Raw genomic sequence first — 18,877 nt, 5'->3', positions numbered from 1 at the left:
CAAACACACAACTTTCCAAACAAATGTGGTAGATCATCCTGATTTGTTTGCACAAATTTTGAACAGGTGTGTTACCTCTTTTTATTACCCCAAGGGCACGCTCTTCCATTGACAGACGGATGACAACTAATTTGCAACTATTCCGTTTATTGAACATTCGTTCTTCACGTTGCATATGACATTGCCCAATACCATTGTTTATCCCACACTTCCCAGTGCATTTTCCTTTTTATCCCAGATTATTTTTATTAATTTTCCAAGTGATTACAAATCAAACCAAATTACTTTAATACAATTTCTTAAAATCAAGCTTCCCGCTCCTGTTGCAAACATATGTCGATCGTTTCCTCCCGTAGATGCATCATTTCTTATTTAATGTCCAATTGATCTTTCACTTGTCGTTAGTCCATTCTTGCAGCTGACCACATTTTTTCCTCCTTAGAAAAAGCGCCTCTGTTACATCTTATAAATATAAAATCCATTTCACATGCGTAGCCTTTCATAGACATTGTTGTTTCAGACCTGGGAGAATTAATTACTATCTTCCATTGTTCAGTGCATTTTCTGATCTCTGTTCTTGCTGCAAAAAGGCCTCCCCTTCCTTTTTCTTTCTTTGGAAATGGGTTTCTTGCACAAGAGCAGCGAGTCCACTTTCTTTCCGCAGCCTAAGTTTGCCTGCAAAACCGTTGCAGTCGGGAAGCAGTTTCTGAAGAAGCCTTTACTGCCGGTTTGTGTCTTTCAGTGTCTAAGTTTAATTACAACCCATCGGAGAGCTTGTTCGTGTTGGCCCCCCTCCTAGAGCTCTCCATTGGCTCCGTTATGAGTGCGATGGGCCTGGGGTTCCTGCTCTCCATGCTTTTCTTCATCGAGCAAAATATAGTGGCATCACTCACAAACGCCCCGGAAAACAGGTATTTTTGTGTGTGTGTCTGTTTTGTGTTCACCTGTTCTGTTATAATTCTTCCACGTTTAAGGTGGCAGTGGGGTGAGGGTAGGGGCAGGGGGCATGCTGGGAGGCCTCACATCAAATTCTGCTTCCTTCACAATGAGGACTAGACACTAATGGAGCATCTCCACCCCCATCGTTCAGCCCAGACACTGAGGTCCAGCTCCAAGGGCCTTCTGGTGGTTCCCTTACTACAAGAAGCCAAGTTACAGGGAACCGGGCAGAGGGCCTTTTCGGTGGTGGCACCCGCCCTGTGGAATGCCCTCCCATTAGATGTCAAGGAAATAAACAACTATCCGACTTTTAGAAGACATCTGAAGGCAGCCCTGTTTTGGGAAGTTTTTAATGTTTGATGTTTTAATGTGTTTTTAATATACCATTGGAGGGACACGGGTAGCGCTGTGGGTTAAACCACAGAGCCTAGGACTTGCCAATCAGAAGGTCAGAGGTTCGAATCCCCGTGGCGGGGTGAGATCCCGTTGCTCAGTCCCTGCTCCAACCTAGCAGTTCGAAAGCACGTCAAAGTGCAAGTAGAAAAATAGGTACCACTCCGGCGGGAAGGTAAACGGCGTTTTCATGCGCTGCTCTTGTTCGCCAGATACGGCTTAGTCATGCTGGCCACATGACCCGGAAGCTGTACGCCAGCTCCCTCGGCCAGTAAAGCGAGATGAGCGCCGCAACCCCAGAGTCGGTCACGACTGGACCTAATGGTCAGGGGTCCTTTGACCTTTTTACAGGCCCGGTAGAAGGAGGTTAAATCCTGCAGGGCCCTAGTCACTTGGGACAGAGCATTCCACCAGGTCGGAGCCATCACTGAAAAGGCCCTGGCCCAGGTGGAGGATAGTCTGACTTCCTTAGGGCCCAGGACCTCTAAACTATGGTTATTCATGGACCTTGAGGTCCTCTGCGGGGCACACCAGGAGAGGCGGTCCTGTAACACCTCTCCAGCCCCTACAGTCTGTTTGTGCCTGTGGATTCATCCTGCTCTGCTCCCCCAGATGCCAGGCAGCATTGACCAAAGGCTGTGAATATGAATTTAGAGACCGGTGTATCCAGAATCCCTTTCAGCCAGAGATAAAGACCAGCACAGAGTCTGGCTGCCAGATCTATCAGGCCAGTGGCCCAACTGGTCCAGGATCTTGTGCTCACAGTAGCCAACTAGATGCTTCCCACCCTTCTCTTTGGTCTACAAGGCAGCGCAGCCCTCAAAGGGATCTGCGCCGCGGAGCTGCTCTCCCACGCTGTTGCTGCTGCTGCCGTCATCGTCACTTCGTCCCCCCGGCGCTTGTGTCTCCCTCTGAGCCGCCCGGCAGGCGGGTGAGCTGAAAGTAGGCCAAGAAATGGAACGTGCTCTTGCTTTTATCTAGCGGAGAGCCCTGATTTATGCACAGGCTCTGCAGCGCTTGAGAATTCCCTTTGATGTTTCTGAGCTAACTGGAACCAAGCGGAGCATCAGATGCTGGCTGGTGGGAGACGGCGTTATTTCTTCCTCTTCCTGTCCTACAGGAGGCTTTCTGAATTTTTTCTTTCTGTATCGGTTGAGAGAGAGAGAGAGAGATGGTGTCTATGAGCACCAAAATTCACCAGAACACAAGGCTCTCTCTTTTTAATAATAATAATACAGCCATACCTATAATAATAATAATAATAATAATAATAATAATAATAATAATTAATAATAAAAAATTTATTTATACCCCACCCATCTGGCTGGGTTTCCCCAGCCACACTGGGCGGCTTCCAACAGAATATTAAAATACAAAACCTATTAAACATTAAAAACTTTCCTGAACAGGGCAGCCTTCAGATGTCTTCTAAATGTCAGGTAGTTTTTTATCTCTTTGATATCTGGTGGGAGGGCGTTCCACAGGGCGGGTGCCACTACCGAGAAGGCCCTCTGCCTGGTTCCCTGTAACTTGGCTTCTCGCACGAAGGAACCGCCAGAAGGCCCTTGGCGCTGGACCTCAGTGTCCGGGCAGAACGATAGCGGTTGGAGACGCTCCTTCCATTTTCCTAAATGTAAATAGATGCAGCCTTCAGACTCAAACCCTGACAGTGTTTGTCTTGGCATTATAAGCAGTCAGGCAGTCCTTTCTGACTTGTGGTCTGGGCTTTGTGTTAAAAGAGTTGCTTTGGGCAATAGTATTAAATGCGAACAAGCTCAGAGGTCATTGTGGGCCTAATGCAGAAGAAGCCAAGAGCAAATTTAGCTCAGTTGGTAGAGCATGAGGCTCTTAATCTCAAGGTTGTGGGTTTGAGCCCCATATGGGGCGAAAGTTTCCTAAATTGCAAAGGGTTGGAGTAGACTGTTCCTTGCGGTCCTTTCCAACTCATTGATTCTATTATTATTATTATTATTATTATTATTATTATTATTAAATGTGTATACTGCCCTATACCCATAGATATCATGGTGGTTCACAACATAAAATGACAATATAAAACACAAAATACATAATAAAAATAAGAACAGAAAAAACCATTAATCCCTACTTCCACAACACATTTAAAAGGGCATTAGATGTCAGTCAGCCAAAGGCCTGGTGGAAGAGGAACTTTTTTGCCTGGCGCATAAAGTTGCATAATGAAGGTGGCGCCAGGCAAACTTCCCTGGGGAGAGCATTCCACAAACAGGGAGCCACTGCAGAGAAGGCCCTGTTCTTGCGTTGCCACCCTCCAGACCTCTAATGGAGGGGGCACACAAAAGAGGGCCTCAGAAGATGATCTCAGGGTCCGGGTAGGTTCACATGGAAAGAGGCGGTCCTTGACGTATTGCGGTCCTGAGCCACTTAAGTCTGTATAGGTCAATAGCAGCACTTTGAATTAGGCCCGGAAACTAATAGGCAGCCAGTGCAGTTGGGCCAGGATCGGTATAAGATGCTCTAACTGTTTTGCCCCAGTGAGCAAGCTGGCCATTATGGTTTTCTGTGATTCTCTTAAGTCTCTTGTTTCCCAAGTGCATAATGCTCTGTGTGACCCAAGAGGCTTGCTGTACATTGGGGGGGGGGGCTGTTCTGACTTGGGTCTGCTTGCTGCTACCTCCTGGCTAGCATGCATTTTCAACTGTACTAACAAGAGTTTATTTCAGGTTAGTGAAGGGAACAGCTTATCACTGGGACCTCCTGCTTGTGGCTCTGATCAACATAGGGCTCTCCATCTTTGGGCTGCCATGGATCCACGCTGCGTTCCCCCACTCGCCGATGCACGTCCGAGCACTGGCCTACGTGGAGGAGAGGGTGGAGAATGGGCACATCTATGAGACGTAAGTCGGGGTCAACGTTTGTTTGTTTGTTTGGAGGCCAGGGCAATCGACAGCGTGTGAAATATAAGATAATGAATTATAAGAAGGTAAAGTTAAAGGGAGCCCTGACTGTTAGGTCCAATCGCGGACGAATCTGGGGTTGTGGTGCTCATCTCACTTTACTGGCCGAGGGAGCCGGTGTACAGCTTCCGGGTCATGTGACCAGCATGACTAAGCTGCTTCTGCCGAACCAGAGCAGCGCACGGAAATGCCGTTTACCTTCCCGCCGGAGCGGTACCTATTTATCCACTTGCACTGGTGTGCTTTTGAACTGCTAGGTTGGCAAGAGCTGGGACAGAGCAACGGGAGCTCACCCCGTCGCAGGGATTCGAACTGCCGACCTTCCAATCATCAAGCCTAAGAGGTTCAGCGGTTTAGACCACAGCGCCACCTGCATCTGACTGTGTTGCCCCAGCCACTCTGGGCAGCTTCCAACAAATTAAAAACATCAAGTATTTTTTCAAAAATCCCTCCCCCCTTTTAAGGCTCCCAGAAGCTTTTCTAATTCCCATGACAGAGGGATGACACATTGAATTGCAACACAGAATCTCAGGATCACCCTCTGTGCCCATGAACAGATGAAATCTTTTTATTTTAAGAAATGCTGTGGCCACTAGAGGACGCCCTGCAGTTAGGAACACCTATGTTGGATGCATAGTCTATTCGTTTTAGTTGGCTGTAAAGAGGGATTCTGCAGGAAGGCTGCGGCGATCAATGGCTATAAAAGTGAGCCTCCGGGTTCAGAGGCAGTCTGGGCTACTGAACTATTTCCTTCAAGCTCCACTTGTGGACTTCCCTGAAGAATCTGAGATACTACAGCTGTGATCTAATCTAGCAGGGTGCTTTGGGAATAATAATAATAATAATAATAATAATAATAATAATAATAATAAATTTAATAATGTATATCCCTCCTATCTGGCTAGATTTTCCCAGCCACTCTGGGTGGCTCCCAACAAAATATTAAAAACACAAGAAAACATCAAACATTAAAACTTCCCTAAACAGGGGCTGCCTTCAGATGTCTTCTAAAAGTCAAATAGTTGTTTATTTCCTTAACATCTGATGGGAGGGCGTTCCACAGGGCGGGCGCCACCACCCAGAAGGCCCTATGCCTGGTTCCCTGTAACCTCACTACTCGCAGTGAGGGAACCCCCAGAAGGCCCTCGGAGCTGGACCTCAGTATCCGAGCAGAACAGTGGGGATGGAGACGCTCCTTTGGGTATAGCCCTCTGGAATTAGTGGGTCTCTTTTCTCAAGGGCAGAAGCAAGGCCAGGGGGTCTGGGCTGGGAGACCTGTGGCTCTGCATATGTTGTCGGACTGCCAACCCCCAGCCAGTATGGCCCAGTGTCCATAGTAGGAAGCTCCCTTATTGACCAACCATCTCAGTGTGGTCCTCACCGATGTGCAGTGGTTCTGCAGGGGTCTCTCCCAGCCAGCGGTGTGCGGTCAGTGGACTAGGGGGACTAGGCTAGTCCCCTAAATGCTCCCTTACCTCTTGGCACCTCCTTCCCAAAACCTGGGAAGCTTCTGCCCAGCTTAGGGAGGGAGGAGGTGCAATGCTCATACTCACAATGTCCAGACATCACATGCACAACACTCCTCCCTTCGCCCTTGCAAACTGGCGCCTCTGCCCCTAACTGTTCCCCTATGAAAAATTTCACTGCACCCCACTGCTCCAAGATTGAGCTTGGGGCCTTCTGCATGCAAAGCAGATGTTCTCGGTGGATAGGAGTGGGGGAAGAAACATGATTCAATACTCATTTAAAGGTGAACTTCCCAAACCTGCAGTATCTGAAAATTCACAAACCGAAACAGACCTGTCTTTTGACATTCTCGCTTTCCTGAATTTTGCAGTGCGGTTCTCCCAACCTAGTCTTGTGTATGAAAACCCATGGGCCAGGCTTAAGCATGCATAAGAATGCCTACGTTATCAAAAGCAAGGCAAAATTTGCTGCACTCAGGGGAATTTGTTTTGCAAACGAATGTGTATCAGCATAAATTTGCATGAAAGGCTGATGAATTTTCTCAGGGACTTTAAGCAAACAAACAAAATGGTTGTGGAAATGTGGAGAGTTGAGCTTAATAAGAGAAAAAGAAGTTGAGGTGGACAGATTTGATCACCCCTTAAAAGCAAAGACATCACCTTGCCATCAAAGGTCCGTATAGTGAAAGCTACTGTTTTCCCAGTAGTGATGTATGGAAGTGAGAGCTGGACCATAAAGAAGGCTGATGGCCGAAGAATTGATGCTTTTGAATTATGGTGCTGGAGGAGACTCTTGAGAGTCCCATGGACTGCAAGAAGATCAAACCTCTCCATTCTGAAGGAAATCAGCCCTGAGTGCTCACTGGAAGGACAGATCTTGAAGCTGAGGCTCCAATACTTTGGCCACCTCATGAGAAGAGAAGACTCCCTGGAAAAGACCCTGATGGTGGGAAAGATGGAGGGCACAAGGAGAAGGGGACGACAGAGGACAAGATGGTTGGACGGTGTTCTTGAAGCTACCAGCATGAGTTTGACCAAACTGTGGGAGGCAGTGGAAGACAGGAGTGCCTGGCGTCCTCTGGTCCAGGGGGTCACGAAGAGTCGGACACGACTAAACGACTCAACAACAACAACCCCTGAGCCACAACCCTTTCCCCTTTGATAATGAGAGCCATTGTCCTGCAATATCTCAGAGGCCACAGCTGTCCCTATCCCTGCTGTCTAAGCACTGGGGACAGCTTTGCTGACCCAGAGTAAGGCTGTTTTTGCACACTCAGCCCTGCCCAAGAATTATAGAGTTGCGAGGGACCCCCAAGGGCCATCTAGTCCAACCCTCTGCAATGCAGGAATCTCGGCTAAAGCATCCATGACAAATGGCCCTCCAACCTCTGCTGAAAAACCTCCAAGGAAGGAGAGTTAAACCTTCCGAGGGGGTCCATTGCACTATCGAATCCTACCCTCCGGGGCAGGAGCAAGTAGCAGAAGGGCAGCAGAATGAAAACTTGTTTAAACATGGTGCTCCGGGAACAGCCTTGCTCCCATTCTGCTCCTGGTTCACCCAGAAGGGTGAGGGCTTGTGGGATGGTTGCAGCTTCGTAGCACAGTGTGGAGGTTGTGTGCTGTGTCTCTGTACAACAAACCGTGTCTTTGGACCCGCATGAACCCGAGGATCTAGACATGGGTGGAAAACAATTCCATCTGCCACTAAACATCCTGTTTCCACACCGGTGCGCTTTAGAAGAAGATTTATATAATGATGCATGTAAAAGGTAAAGGGACCCTTGACCAATTAGGTCCAGTCGTGGCCAACTCTGGGGTTGCGGCGCTCATCTCGCTTTATTGGCCGAGGGAGCCGGTGTACAGCTTCCGGGTCATGTGGCCAGCATGACTAAGCTGCTTCTGGCAAACAGCAGCGCACAGAAACGCCATTTACCTTTCCGCTGGAACGGTACCTATTTATCTACTTGCACTTTGACAGGCTTTCGAACTGCTAGATTGGTAGGAGCAGGGACTGAGCAACGGGAGCTCACCCTGTCGCGGGGATTCGAACCACCGACCTTCTGATCGGCAAGTCCTAGGCTCTGTGGTTTAACCCACAGCGCCACCCGCTTCCCAATGATGCATGTAGCTGGTGGATGTTACGATACCTCCTGGGCACTTGGAGCATATTTTCCAGATTCTGCTCCGTCTCCCCCTGCCCTGCCCCCCAGAAGCTTCTGCTAGGCATGTGGAATGAGTGCAGGAGCCAGGTACATATTGAAAATCAGGCCTGTTCTGTTTGTGTGTGTGGGAATCCTGTAGACTCAGATTATAGGAGCAAAACAAAATAAAACCATTATCCCTGCATTGCAAAAGCTCTTTCCCCCCCAGCCCCCCCACCAATCCCTTCTGCTGGCTTTACCTTAAGCCCCCAAACAAGTTTTTGAATGCTTCCCAAACGTGCTTAAGCTTGGACTGAAGCAAGCATGCAGGGACTGAGTGATCTGCAACTGGTCTGCAGGTCACCAGTAACTCCTCTGATGGCAGCCTTGCTTTGTCTGAACGTGATGCGGAATGTGAGAGGCTGTGGTGGTAGAGGGGGACTATGGAATTACCCACAATTCCGCTTGTCCTGCCACTTTCCCCCTGGAGAAACCCGCTGTTCGCTGCTGAATGGGAGCAAACGTCGATTGAGTTTTCTCCGGATTGCTGTTTTCCCCGATTTAGCACCAAAGAGCAGGTTTTCTGGGGAAAGCAGTAGGGCAAAGGTGAAACCGCACGGACCTATGCCTCGAAAGTATGGGGGAGCGCTTGGAGCTTTGCTTTCAAGCGGGAGTATGGGGGAGCCCTGTCTTATGCTAGTGGGTCACTCCATGTCATTTCAACAAGATCACGTCACCCTCCATTTTATAACACTTCGAAGTTTCGTTAAGTATCTTGTGCCAAGGGTCTCAAGAGGGACAGACAACACAGATTTAACGAAACATCAAAGTGCTATAAAATTAAAACCATTTGAGATAGAGGGGGGGAATTCAAGGGGGTTTCTTTCAACCATAAGGGAAGGGTGTACACCAAGATTCATCAAAATCTGAGACGGAGAGTGACAAAACCCTTGTTTTTTGCATCATCATCAATAATAATAATAATAATAATAATAATAATAATAATAATAATAATTTATTTATAACCCACCCATCTGGTAGTTTGGTAGTTTCTCTTTGACATCTGGTAGGAGGGCATTCCACAGGGCCCTCCCACCAGATGCCACTACCGAGAAGGCCCTCTGCCTGGTTCCCTGTAACTTGGCTTCTCACAATGAGGGAACCGCCAGAAGGCCCACGGCGCTGGACCTCAGTGTCCGGGCTGAACGATGGGGGTGGAGACGCTCCTTCAGATATACTGGACTGAGGCCATTTAGGGCTTTAAAGGTCAGCACCAACACTTTGAATTGTGCTCAGAAATGTACTGGGAGCCAGTGTAGGTCTTTCAGGACTGGTGTTATATGGTCTTGGCTGCCGCCCCCAGTCACCAGTCTAGCTGCCGCATTCTGGATTAGTTGTAGTTTCCAGGTCACCTTCAAAGGTAGCCCCACGTAGAGCGCATTGCAGTAGTCCAAGCGAGAGATAATTAGACTGTCTGGCGAGACAGTCTGTGGGCAGGGAGGATCTCAGCCTGCGTACCAGATGGAGCTGATAAACAGCTGCCCTGGACACAGAATGGACCTGCGCCTCCATGGACAGCTGTGAGTCCAGAATGACTCCCAGGCTGCGCACTTGGTCCTTCGGGGGCACAGTTACCCCATTCAGGACCAGGCAGTCCTCCACACCCGCCCGCCTCCTGTCCCCCAAAAACAGTACTTCTGTCTTGTCAGGATTCAGCCTCAATCTGTTAGCCGCCATCCATCCTCCAACCGCCTCCAGCGTTAATTTGATGTGGAATGACCCTTGCGCCTCTCAACCCCAGGGATCCCTGATTAAGGGGTCTGTGGCTGAGACCCTGGCAAAGACCTGCCTGAGATACTGCAGGTCTGTATGTGATACCCTCTGTTGATGCTGCTTAAAAACTCTTGACGTTCTCCCTGGCTGAGAACATGCTCTATAAACGTCTTGCCCATTTTGCCGCTGGCCGGACCTGGAGTTTGCAAGAGGGATGCTTGGCGCATGTGAGCTCACTTTAAATTCCAAAAAGGTTGCCCCCAACTTGCTATTTGATCTTGGGAGTTTTGCCAGTGTTATCTCCCATAATCCACATCAGGGCTGAAGTTCCTAATCCCCCCATAGAAATTACACTTTGCGCAGCTTCATTTGGCGCTATAAACAGGATTATCCTTGAGGTTCATCAGAACGCCTGGCCCCCTCAAGGTGACGGGTTTTCTGTTGAGATGCCCTTCAATTTCTTTTTCGCTTTCCTTTGGTTATTTGGATTCCACGAAAACGAAGGAAATCAATGCCCTCCTCTGAGATCTGATAGTTGCTGCTTGGAGAGGATCAAAAGGCAGGAAAGGGGGATTTGAACCGTTCGAAGAGATTTTGTGTAGTGTGCCGCAAAGGCTAAATTAGTTTTAAGCTCTGAATGTGTGACCGAGAATAAGAGAATCGCTGGAGCTGTGTGTGCTCATTGCTAAAGAAAACACATTAATTGTGCATCTAGAGAAGCAGGGTCTCTGGCCCGTATAAATTATGCACTTTCAACAAATCCTGTCACTTGCTAGCCACATATCTCTGAATACCAGAAAGCCCATTTAACTTTGGAGATTTCTTCAGACGTTGCACAAATAAGAAGTCTGCATTTTCCATCGATAAGGACTAGAAACTTGATTTTTTAAAAAATTCAAGGTATTTTCAGGATGCTGAATTTTTTTTCTTACTGCATCTCCAGATCCCAACCCTTCAATTTCCATAGAATTAAGGGTGAACATAGAAAGCTCCATTAACACCTTTTCAGATCCCTGGTTTCTCTATTGTTCTCTATAGTTTCTACTTCCTTTGGCCTTGCAGGATTCCAGGTCAGGGACTAAGTCCTGTTCCTGAGGCATGGCAACTCCAAGGCGTTCACTATATAGCAAAACAAAAAGTAGGTCAATGCCCCAGGTGTGGTCCAGAATCACGACTCTAGTATGACGCGTGGGACTCATTCACACATGCATGCATGCAGATCGCTTGCTTCTTCTGTTTACCCAAGGGCTCAGCTGCTTGCTTGTGAATCAGTGGGAGATAGCTCAGTGAGCTAGAGTGCGGTGCTGATAACGCCAGGGTTGCAGGTTCGATTCCCCCTATGGGACAGCTGCAGATTCCTGCATTGCAGTGGGTTGGACTGGATGATCTTCAGGGTCCCTTCCAACTCTACAGTTCTGATTCTATGACTCCTACTAAGTACCAATTGCAGTGGAATAGCAGGAGCGATGCAACATTCGGTCTGCCGTGGTTGATCTTTGATGGCTCCTCCTCTCGTGTAAATCATCTCTCGGCGCCCAGCCATCAAGTGTGCCCAGGGTCTCTGTGGTTCTTTGTTGTTATTTGCTGATATTTAATTTTATTGTTCGCTATTAGATTCTAATGGATTGTTGAATTTTGCTTTATTTGATACAAGTTGTTTATTTTAAAGTTTTTGTGACTTTTTTGTATTGGATCAGATCGTAATTATTAACATTTGACATTTTATTATGTTTTTATATGTGTCGGAAGCCGCCCAGAGCGGCTGGGGCAACCCAGCCATAACCAGCCAGATGGGCAGGGTATAACTTAAAAAATAATGCAGTGGTACCTTGGTTTTCGAACGTAATCTGTTCTGGAAGACCGTTTGACTTACAAAATGTTCGAAAACCAAGGAACAAGGGGAAATCTGCAAACTCAGTGGAAGTCGTTTGACTTCTGAGGCGTGTTTGAAAATGGAAGCATTCCGGGTTTTCAGCGTTTGAAAACTGATATGTTCGACTTCCAAGACGTTCGAAAACCGAGGTACCACTGTATTATTATTACTACTACTACTACAGTCATACCTCAGGTTACATACGGTTCAAGTTACATACACTTCAGGTTACAGACTCCGCTAACCCAGAAATATTACCTCGGGTTAAGAACTTTACTTCAGGATGAGAACAGAAATCAGGCGGCAGCGGGAGGCCCCATTAGCTAAAGTGGTACCTCAGGTTAAGAACAGTTTCAGGTTAAGAATGCACCTCCGGAAAGAATTAAGTGTGTAACCAGAGGTACCACTGTACAGACGCTTCAGGTTGTGTTTTTTCAGGTTACTGACCCGCCAAAACCCGGAAGGGGTTACTTCTGGATTTCGGGTTCGCACATGCGCAGAAGCGCTAAATCGCACTTTGCGCAGAAGCACCGAATTGCAACCCACGCGTGCGCAGACGCGCCGGTGCGGGTTGCAAACGTGCCTTCCGCACGAATCCCGTTCACAACCCCAGCGTCCAGTGTACTACTATTTGCTCTCTCAAACGCTTGCACACATCTTTGCGCGATGGGCTCTCTTGCTGCTGAGTAACACACCCTGCTTTTGTGCTTCCTCCCCGGCCAGGATCGTGAGTGTGAAGGAGACCCGGCTGACCACCCTGGTAGCCAACTTCCTGGTGGGCCTCTCCCTGCTGCTCCTGCCTTTCCCGCTGCAGCTGATCCCAAAGCCCGTCCTCTACGGCCTGTTCCTCTACATCGCCCTGACCTCCATCGATGGGAACCAGCTCTTTGAGAGGGTCGCCCTCCTGCTGAAAGAGCAGGTAAGCGCACCGGGAGGGAGCACGGATTTTGCAAGCTGTGCAGGATAAGAAGTTGAGGCCCCGGCGGACCTGCAGGCCTCCGTTTCCTGAGGAAGCTCATAATCACAAGTTGATTGCCGCAACTTGAAAAACACGGCCGTTAAAGAGCCTCTGATTGCTTTTTATGATCTCCCTCTGCTCCTGCCACCACCGCTGCCGCCTCACGCCCTGTTTGTTGTCTTGGCTCCACTCCGGCAGCAAAAAACCCGACGGGCGAAATGCCGTCGGGACAGTTGCCAGCAAGAACATCCCAGTCATCCGGTCCGGGGGTGGAAACAGCAACTTTCACCTCCTGGCACCAGAAGCGGCCTTGGTCTTGCCCTCTGCTTGTGCAACGGCATAGTAGCCACTGTTTAGCCTTTTTGAAATAAAAGGGGCCCCTCCCACACTGCACGGTCGCAGCGGCAGGGGCGCCGTTTCCGCAGCGAGCGAGACCCTCTCCGCAGGGGCAGGGCGCCGACTCGGATTGAGTGGGCTCCCCCCCCCCCAAATGCTGAGCCAAAATCCAATATGAAATGGCTTTTAGCAAGGCTCTTGCTTGCAGTTGCATGTGGTTAGCCCCCAATAATCCCACCGTCTTGTGGAGGAAGGAGAGGTCAGGCCTAAGGCTGAGGTGTATTGACGTGGTTGACTGTTTCAGGTGGAACGTTTTTCTTGCAAATGTGTCAGCTGGGGAGCTTTCCAAAATGCTTCCCTGCACCACCAATGCACATGTGTATGCTCTGTGCAGAAAAAATATTATTATTATTATTATTATTATTATTATTATTATTATTATTATGAACCTACCCAGACTCTATGTTCATCCTCTGAGTCCCTTCTTCATGTGCCTCCTCCACGAGAGGTCCAGGGGGTGACATCACAAGAACGGGGCCTTTTCTGCAGTGGCTCTCCATCATGCGATGCTCTCCCCAGAGAGGCTTGCCTGCCACCTTCATTATACACCATTAGTTGCCAGGTGAAAACGTTCCTCTTTAACCAGCCCTTTGGTTAATTGACATCCAATGGCCTTTTAATATGTGTATGGGAGTGGTGATTATTGGGTTGTTTTCATTTTTATTTTGATTATGTGTTTTGTGGTTTTATATTGTGATTTGATCCTGTGAACTGCCCTGAGACCAGAGCCAGTGTGGTGTAGTGGTTAAGAGCGGTAGTCTCGTAATCTGGTGAACCGGGTTCGCGTCTCCGCTCCTCCACATGCAGCTGCTGGGTGACCTTGGGCCAGTCACACTTCTCTGAAGTCTCTCAGCCCCACTCACCTCATAGAGTGTTTGTTGTGGGGGAGGAAGGGAAAGGAGAATGTTAGCCGCTTTGAGACTCCTTAAAGGGAGTGAAAGGCAGGATATCAAATCCAAACTCTTCTTCTTCTTCCGGGTATAGGGCTGTCTAACAACAACAACAACAACTTTATTAAACTTATTAGGCGCTTGAAGCAACTTGGAACATCAAATAAATAGCACATACATTAAAACCAACATAAAACGAAGCGGAGAAAAACCCAAAGCACATTTGTGTTTTTAAAAGGCAGGATCAAAACGTCCCACCCGCTGAAGGAGGCCGCAGATCATTACCCTTCAGCCTGGCAGTCCATCTGCAGCTAGGGGATTTTTAGCTTTCGTCTCCCCTTCTCCTTTCTGCTTCCTAACGCAGGAAGGTTAACCAGTGCCCTGTTTGTGTTCGCCTGAGGCTCTTTTTGTGCCGCACAATTTCTGTGCTTCTGATTGCAACCTTTGGCACTGGGTCGTGTACCGCTCCCTCCCAGCAGAAACAGAAGGGTGCTTGTACGGTACAGCCGTGAGCTAGGGGCACAGCGATGCGGGTGTCACAGACCTCCTGGGTTTGGGCCTCCCGAACTCCTAATGGTTCCACGCCCTCTTGAAATTCCTCTTCCATGTCCCCTCCAGCCTTCCTTGATGGTGATTGTTGACCGCAGGACTCGTGCCTGCATTTCGCTGTCCTCGGAGTTGACTTCCCATGTTGGGCTGGTGTCCAAAGCGTCCCTGCCACAGGAAAAGACAGGCCCAGCATGCTTTGGGGGGGGCATTGAAAAATCCACAGGCAGTGCCCTGATCAGAAGGCGCTCGGTAGCATGAAAGGAAGCAGCTGGAGATCAGGAAGCTTTTATCTGCTTCCACAGCAGAGGCGCCCGCAGGACCAGGCTGGGCAGAACATCTCAAACAGCTGGTGATTTATTCCTAACACATGGAAGCCCAGCTGTGGCTTGGGAGCAATGCTCCGGCCAGGCCAAGCCACCCTCTCGTTCCCTGCTTGATGCAAAGGGCTGTTTGCCAGCAGAAGAGGAGACGATCGCAGCATCTATTTCCATTCGCCTGCCTTTGTTCTAAGCCATGGGTAGGCAAACTAAGGCACGAGGGTCGGATCCGGCCCAATCACCTTCTCAGTCCGGCCCGCGGACGGTCCAGGAATCAGCGTGTTTCCACATGAGTAGAATGCGTCCTTTTATTTAAAATGCACCTCTGGGTTATTTGAGGGGCATAGGAATTCGTTCTTTTTTCTTCTTCCAAAATATAGTCCATCCCCCCCCCCCAAGGTCTGAGGGACAGTGGACCAGCCCCCTGCTGAAAAAGTTTGCTGACCCCTGTTCTAAGCCATCCCTGCAGGCCGTTTCAACTGGGAGATCGTCTGGACTTCTTTCCTCTGATCCCACCCCACTCACCATTCCCCCTCCCCTTCCTCCCTTCTTCTTCCTTCCTTCCTTCCTTCCTTCCTTCCTTCCTTCCTTCCTTCCTTTTGCTTTCTCCTTAACTGTTTAAACCAATTCATGAACCAAGAACCTGTACACTGACCACTAATAATGAAACATATGTTGCAGATATTTTTCCACATTTACAGTGGTACCTCGGGTTACGAACTTAATCCATTCTGGAGGTCAGTTCTTAACCCGAAACCGTTCTTAACCTGAGGCGCACTTTCACCGCCGCCGCACTGCCACCACACAATTTCCGTTCTCATCCTGGGACAAAGTTCACAACCCGGAGCAACTACTTCCGGGTTAGAGGCGTTTGTACCCCGAAGCGTTTGTAACCCGAGGTATCACTGTATCATGCTATTTTTGTGAAATACAAATGGCATGAGAAAACTTTGTCTACTTGCTTGCATAACGTTATTCCTGTTTATAAAACCCAATAAAAAAAATATTATTTTTTTATGGCACAGCCAGAAAATCCCCTCACAGATTTTCTCCTGGAAGCAGCTCCTCTGATGAGGGACAGGGTGGGGTGGGGTGGAGAGTGCGGCAGCCTCAGTTTCTCACTAACACCCTTGTCGTTTCCAGACGGCCTACCCTCCGACGCATTACATCCGCCGGGTGCCCCAGAGGAAGATCCACTACTTCACGGGTCTGCAGGTCCTCCAGCTCCTCATCCTTTGTGGATTTGGGATGTCTCCCCTGCCCTACATGAAGATGATCTTCCCCCTCATCATGATCGGAATGGTCCCTATCAGGTATGCTCTGGGGATGTGCTCCTTGCCCAAGAGGGCTTTGGGCTTGGATGGTACCTCTTTTATCCTGCCGGTAGTGAAGTGCAGTGGTTAGAACAGTGATGGGCAAACTAGCTGTTTTTGGACTACAACTTCCATCGTCCCTAGCTAAGAGGACCAGTGGTCAGGGATGATGGGAATTGTAGTCCCAAAACAGCTGGAGGGCCGGGTTTGGCCATCACTGGGTTAGAAAGTCAGGCTACAAGAGCCAGGCGCAACCAGGGTTGAAATGCGTGCTCAGCTGTGAAATGCGCTTTGGGGGGCAGGCAGGACGGTAGACCAGCTGCTACCTCTTTCAGCCTGACCTGCTTTGCAGAGGAGCAAAATGGAAGCGGGGCAGGGAAGCATGTAAACAACCCTACGCTCATTCGAGGAAAGTGGGATGTAAATATTTAGCTGGCATTGGTCTGTCTCGGGAGACAACAGAGGAGTGCGCCTGCTGTGACATGTTTTGTTGCAGCCGGGGCAGGTGAAGGCATCTGGTTGTGCTGCTGCAGATGCACCATGACTTTTCTGCTCTCTGCGCTCCTCCCAGCAGTCATTCCTCCTCTGCTCAGTGCTGCGGATGCACAACTTGACTATCTGCCTCCAGGCACTGCGGTCGTCTGCAAGGGATTCCCACACGGCGGGTTGATGTTGCAGACATCTTTGTAACACAGAGCTGGTCTGCCAACAGGCCTGGTGCCAGAAGCCACAGAGATCACCTTGGAGAAAATAACAATAACAACAACAACAAAAACAACAACAACAACAACAACAATAATTTTTTATTATTTATACCCCGCCCATCTGGCTGGGTTTCCCCAGCCACTCTGGGCGGCTTCCAACTGAATATTAAAAACAATACAGCGCCAGACATTAAAAACTTCCCAAAACAGGGTTGCCTTCAGGTGTCTTTCAAAAGTAAAATAGTTGTTTATTGCCTTGACATCTGCTGGGAGGGCGTTCCACAGGGCAGGCGCCACCACCAAGAAGGCCCTCTGTCTGGTTCCCTGTGACCTCGCTTCTTGCAGCGAGGGAACCGCCAGAAGGCCCTCGGAGCTGGACCTCAGGGTCCGGGCTGAACTATGGGGGTGGAGACGCTCCTTCAGGTATACTGGCCTGAGGCCATTTAGGGCTTTAAAGGTCAGCTCGGAATTGTGCTTGGAAACATACTGGGAGCCAATGCAGATCTTTCAGGACCAGTGTTATGTGGTCTCGGCGGCCACTCCCAATCACCAGCCTAGCTGCTGCGTTCTCGATTAATTGCAGTTTCCGAGTCACCTTCAAAGGTAGCCCCACATAGAGCGCATTGCAGTAGTCCAAGCGGGAGATAACCAGAGCATGCACCACTCTGGCAAGACAGTCTGTGGGCAGGGAGGATCTCAGCTGGCGTACCAGATGGAGCTGGGTGACAGCCGCCCTGGATACAGAATTGACCTGCGCCTACATGGACAGCTGTGATGATGATGATGATGATGATGATGATGATGATGATTGCTATTATTATGTATCCTGCATGTCTCGTTGCAAATTATCCTGGGGTCTTTCTGCATGCACAGCAGATTCTCTTTCCCGGGTCATAAGCGAAAGACGGCAGCTCAGAGATGGAGCATTTGCTTTCCACGCAGAAAAGTCCGGGGTTCGACTCCCCAGGTAGCTCTGGGATAGATTCCCTGCCCTGAATTCACAGAGAGTCCCTGCCAGCCAGTGTAGGAGGTGCTGAGCTCGCTGGACCACTGGTGTGGCTCAGCGCAAGACGCTTTCCTGTGTCCTTGCAGTGCTCTAGGTGCAGAGCCCGAAAGAGCCACGCGGAAAGTCTTCCGCTTAGGGCAGAATCTAACGGTGTCCCCCTTCTTCCACCCAGGTATAACTTGCTCCCAAGGATCATTGAAGCGAAATACTTGGACGCAATGGATGCTGAGCACTAGGGGAAGACGCAGCCTTGTTTCCCTTGCATCAGCCAGCGGGCTTCTATCTTTTTCAAACAGAAAGGAAGCTGACATCTGGCTGGGCGACTCGCCGGACCTTTGGTTTGGTCCCCGAACCTCTCGTGACTTGATTTTTGTACTCCTGCACAACTGACTACCCAAAGGCATGTTGCTAGAGACCAACCAAGTGCCCAGATTTCAGGGGTGGGGGGTTTGGGGTGGGGTGGGGTGGGGGAACCAGCGCTCTTTGAAGCTGGAGCGGCAAGTGTGCTTTACGGAAACCCCAAAGACAAAAGTTTGGCAATGCGTCTCCCCGCTTCTTTGTTTAAGGGAAGGACAGCGCCGTTTTTATAGACATTTTTGACACACACACACACACACACACACACAAAAACACACACCCCCTGTACTGTGCTGCTCTGCAAGAGGAACAGGAGGGCGCCCCTTTTTAACCTGACAGAATTACAGTGTCCTCTGGGCAGTTTCCTCTGCTTCTGAATACAACCTCTCATGCCAGGAGCCCTGGAGATCAGTGGGTGGCTGATTCGGTCAAGAGCCACCAGAAGACCAACGTGGAGCAGACCCGGGACAGATTTTTGCTCCAATCCTGTATCATTTTCTGTCTTGGGGCATCTGCATTGACGCAGAGGCAGCTCCCTGCTTTCGAGCGGAAACCCAGAGGCGGATGCGAATTAGCCAAACCCTCTTGCAGACGGTCCCGACTTGGAACAGCAGATTTGCACGATGGCGACTGAACCAGGCACTGAAACATTTGGCAGAATCCCTCTTCCCTTCCCCTGTGTGTACAGTACTACTTATGTGTACATATATACATAGCTAATCTAGATTTGTGTATATATTTTGCATATAAATGTCCTGGGTAATTGATGCCTGTCGTCCCCCCCCCTTTCCCACCAGAGAGTGAAAGGGTTCTTGTGCATTCAGTGTTAACATGTACTGTATCTTGCCATCAACTTAAATTCTCTC

General features: G+C 49.3%; 1 protein-coding gene across 6 annotated transcripts in view; it reads left to right on the top strand.

The window, feature by feature from the left end:
- SLC4A11 (solute carrier family 4 member 11) overlaps positions 1 to 18,274 on the top strand; it is a 241,052-nt gene extending 222,778 nt beyond the window's left edge. For all 6 annotated transcript variants that reach the window (XM_053402104.1, XM_053402102.1, XM_053402101.1 and 3 more), the window contains exons 16-20: positions 743 to 911; positions 4,035 to 4,208; positions 12,245 to 12,440; positions 15,775 to 15,944; positions 17,827 to 18,274. In XM_053402104.1, coding sequence (XP_053258079.1) covers positions 743 to 911; positions 4,035 to 4,208; positions 12,245 to 12,440; positions 15,775 to 15,944; positions 17,827 to 17,890 — 773 coding nt within the window. In that variant the 3' untranslated portion in view covers positions 17,891 to 18,274. The remainder of the gene's footprint in view (positions 1 to 742; positions 912 to 4,034; positions 4,209 to 12,244; positions 12,441 to 15,774; positions 15,945 to 17,826) is intronic.
- The last annotated feature ends 603 nt before the right edge of the window (positions 18,275 to 18,877 follow it).

This window comes from Podarcis raffonei, chromosome 9 (genome assembly GCF_027172205.1).
Source record: "Podarcis raffonei isolate rPodRaf1 chromosome 9, rPodRaf1.pri, whole genome shotgun sequence".
In the NCBI taxonomy this organism is placed as follows: domain Eukaryota; kingdom Metazoa; phylum Chordata; class Lepidosauria; order Squamata; family Lacertidae; genus Podarcis; species Podarcis raffonei.
The sequence above is the reverse complement of the archived record's forward strand: the minus strand, read 5'-3'. Positions and strand labels throughout refer to the sequence as shown.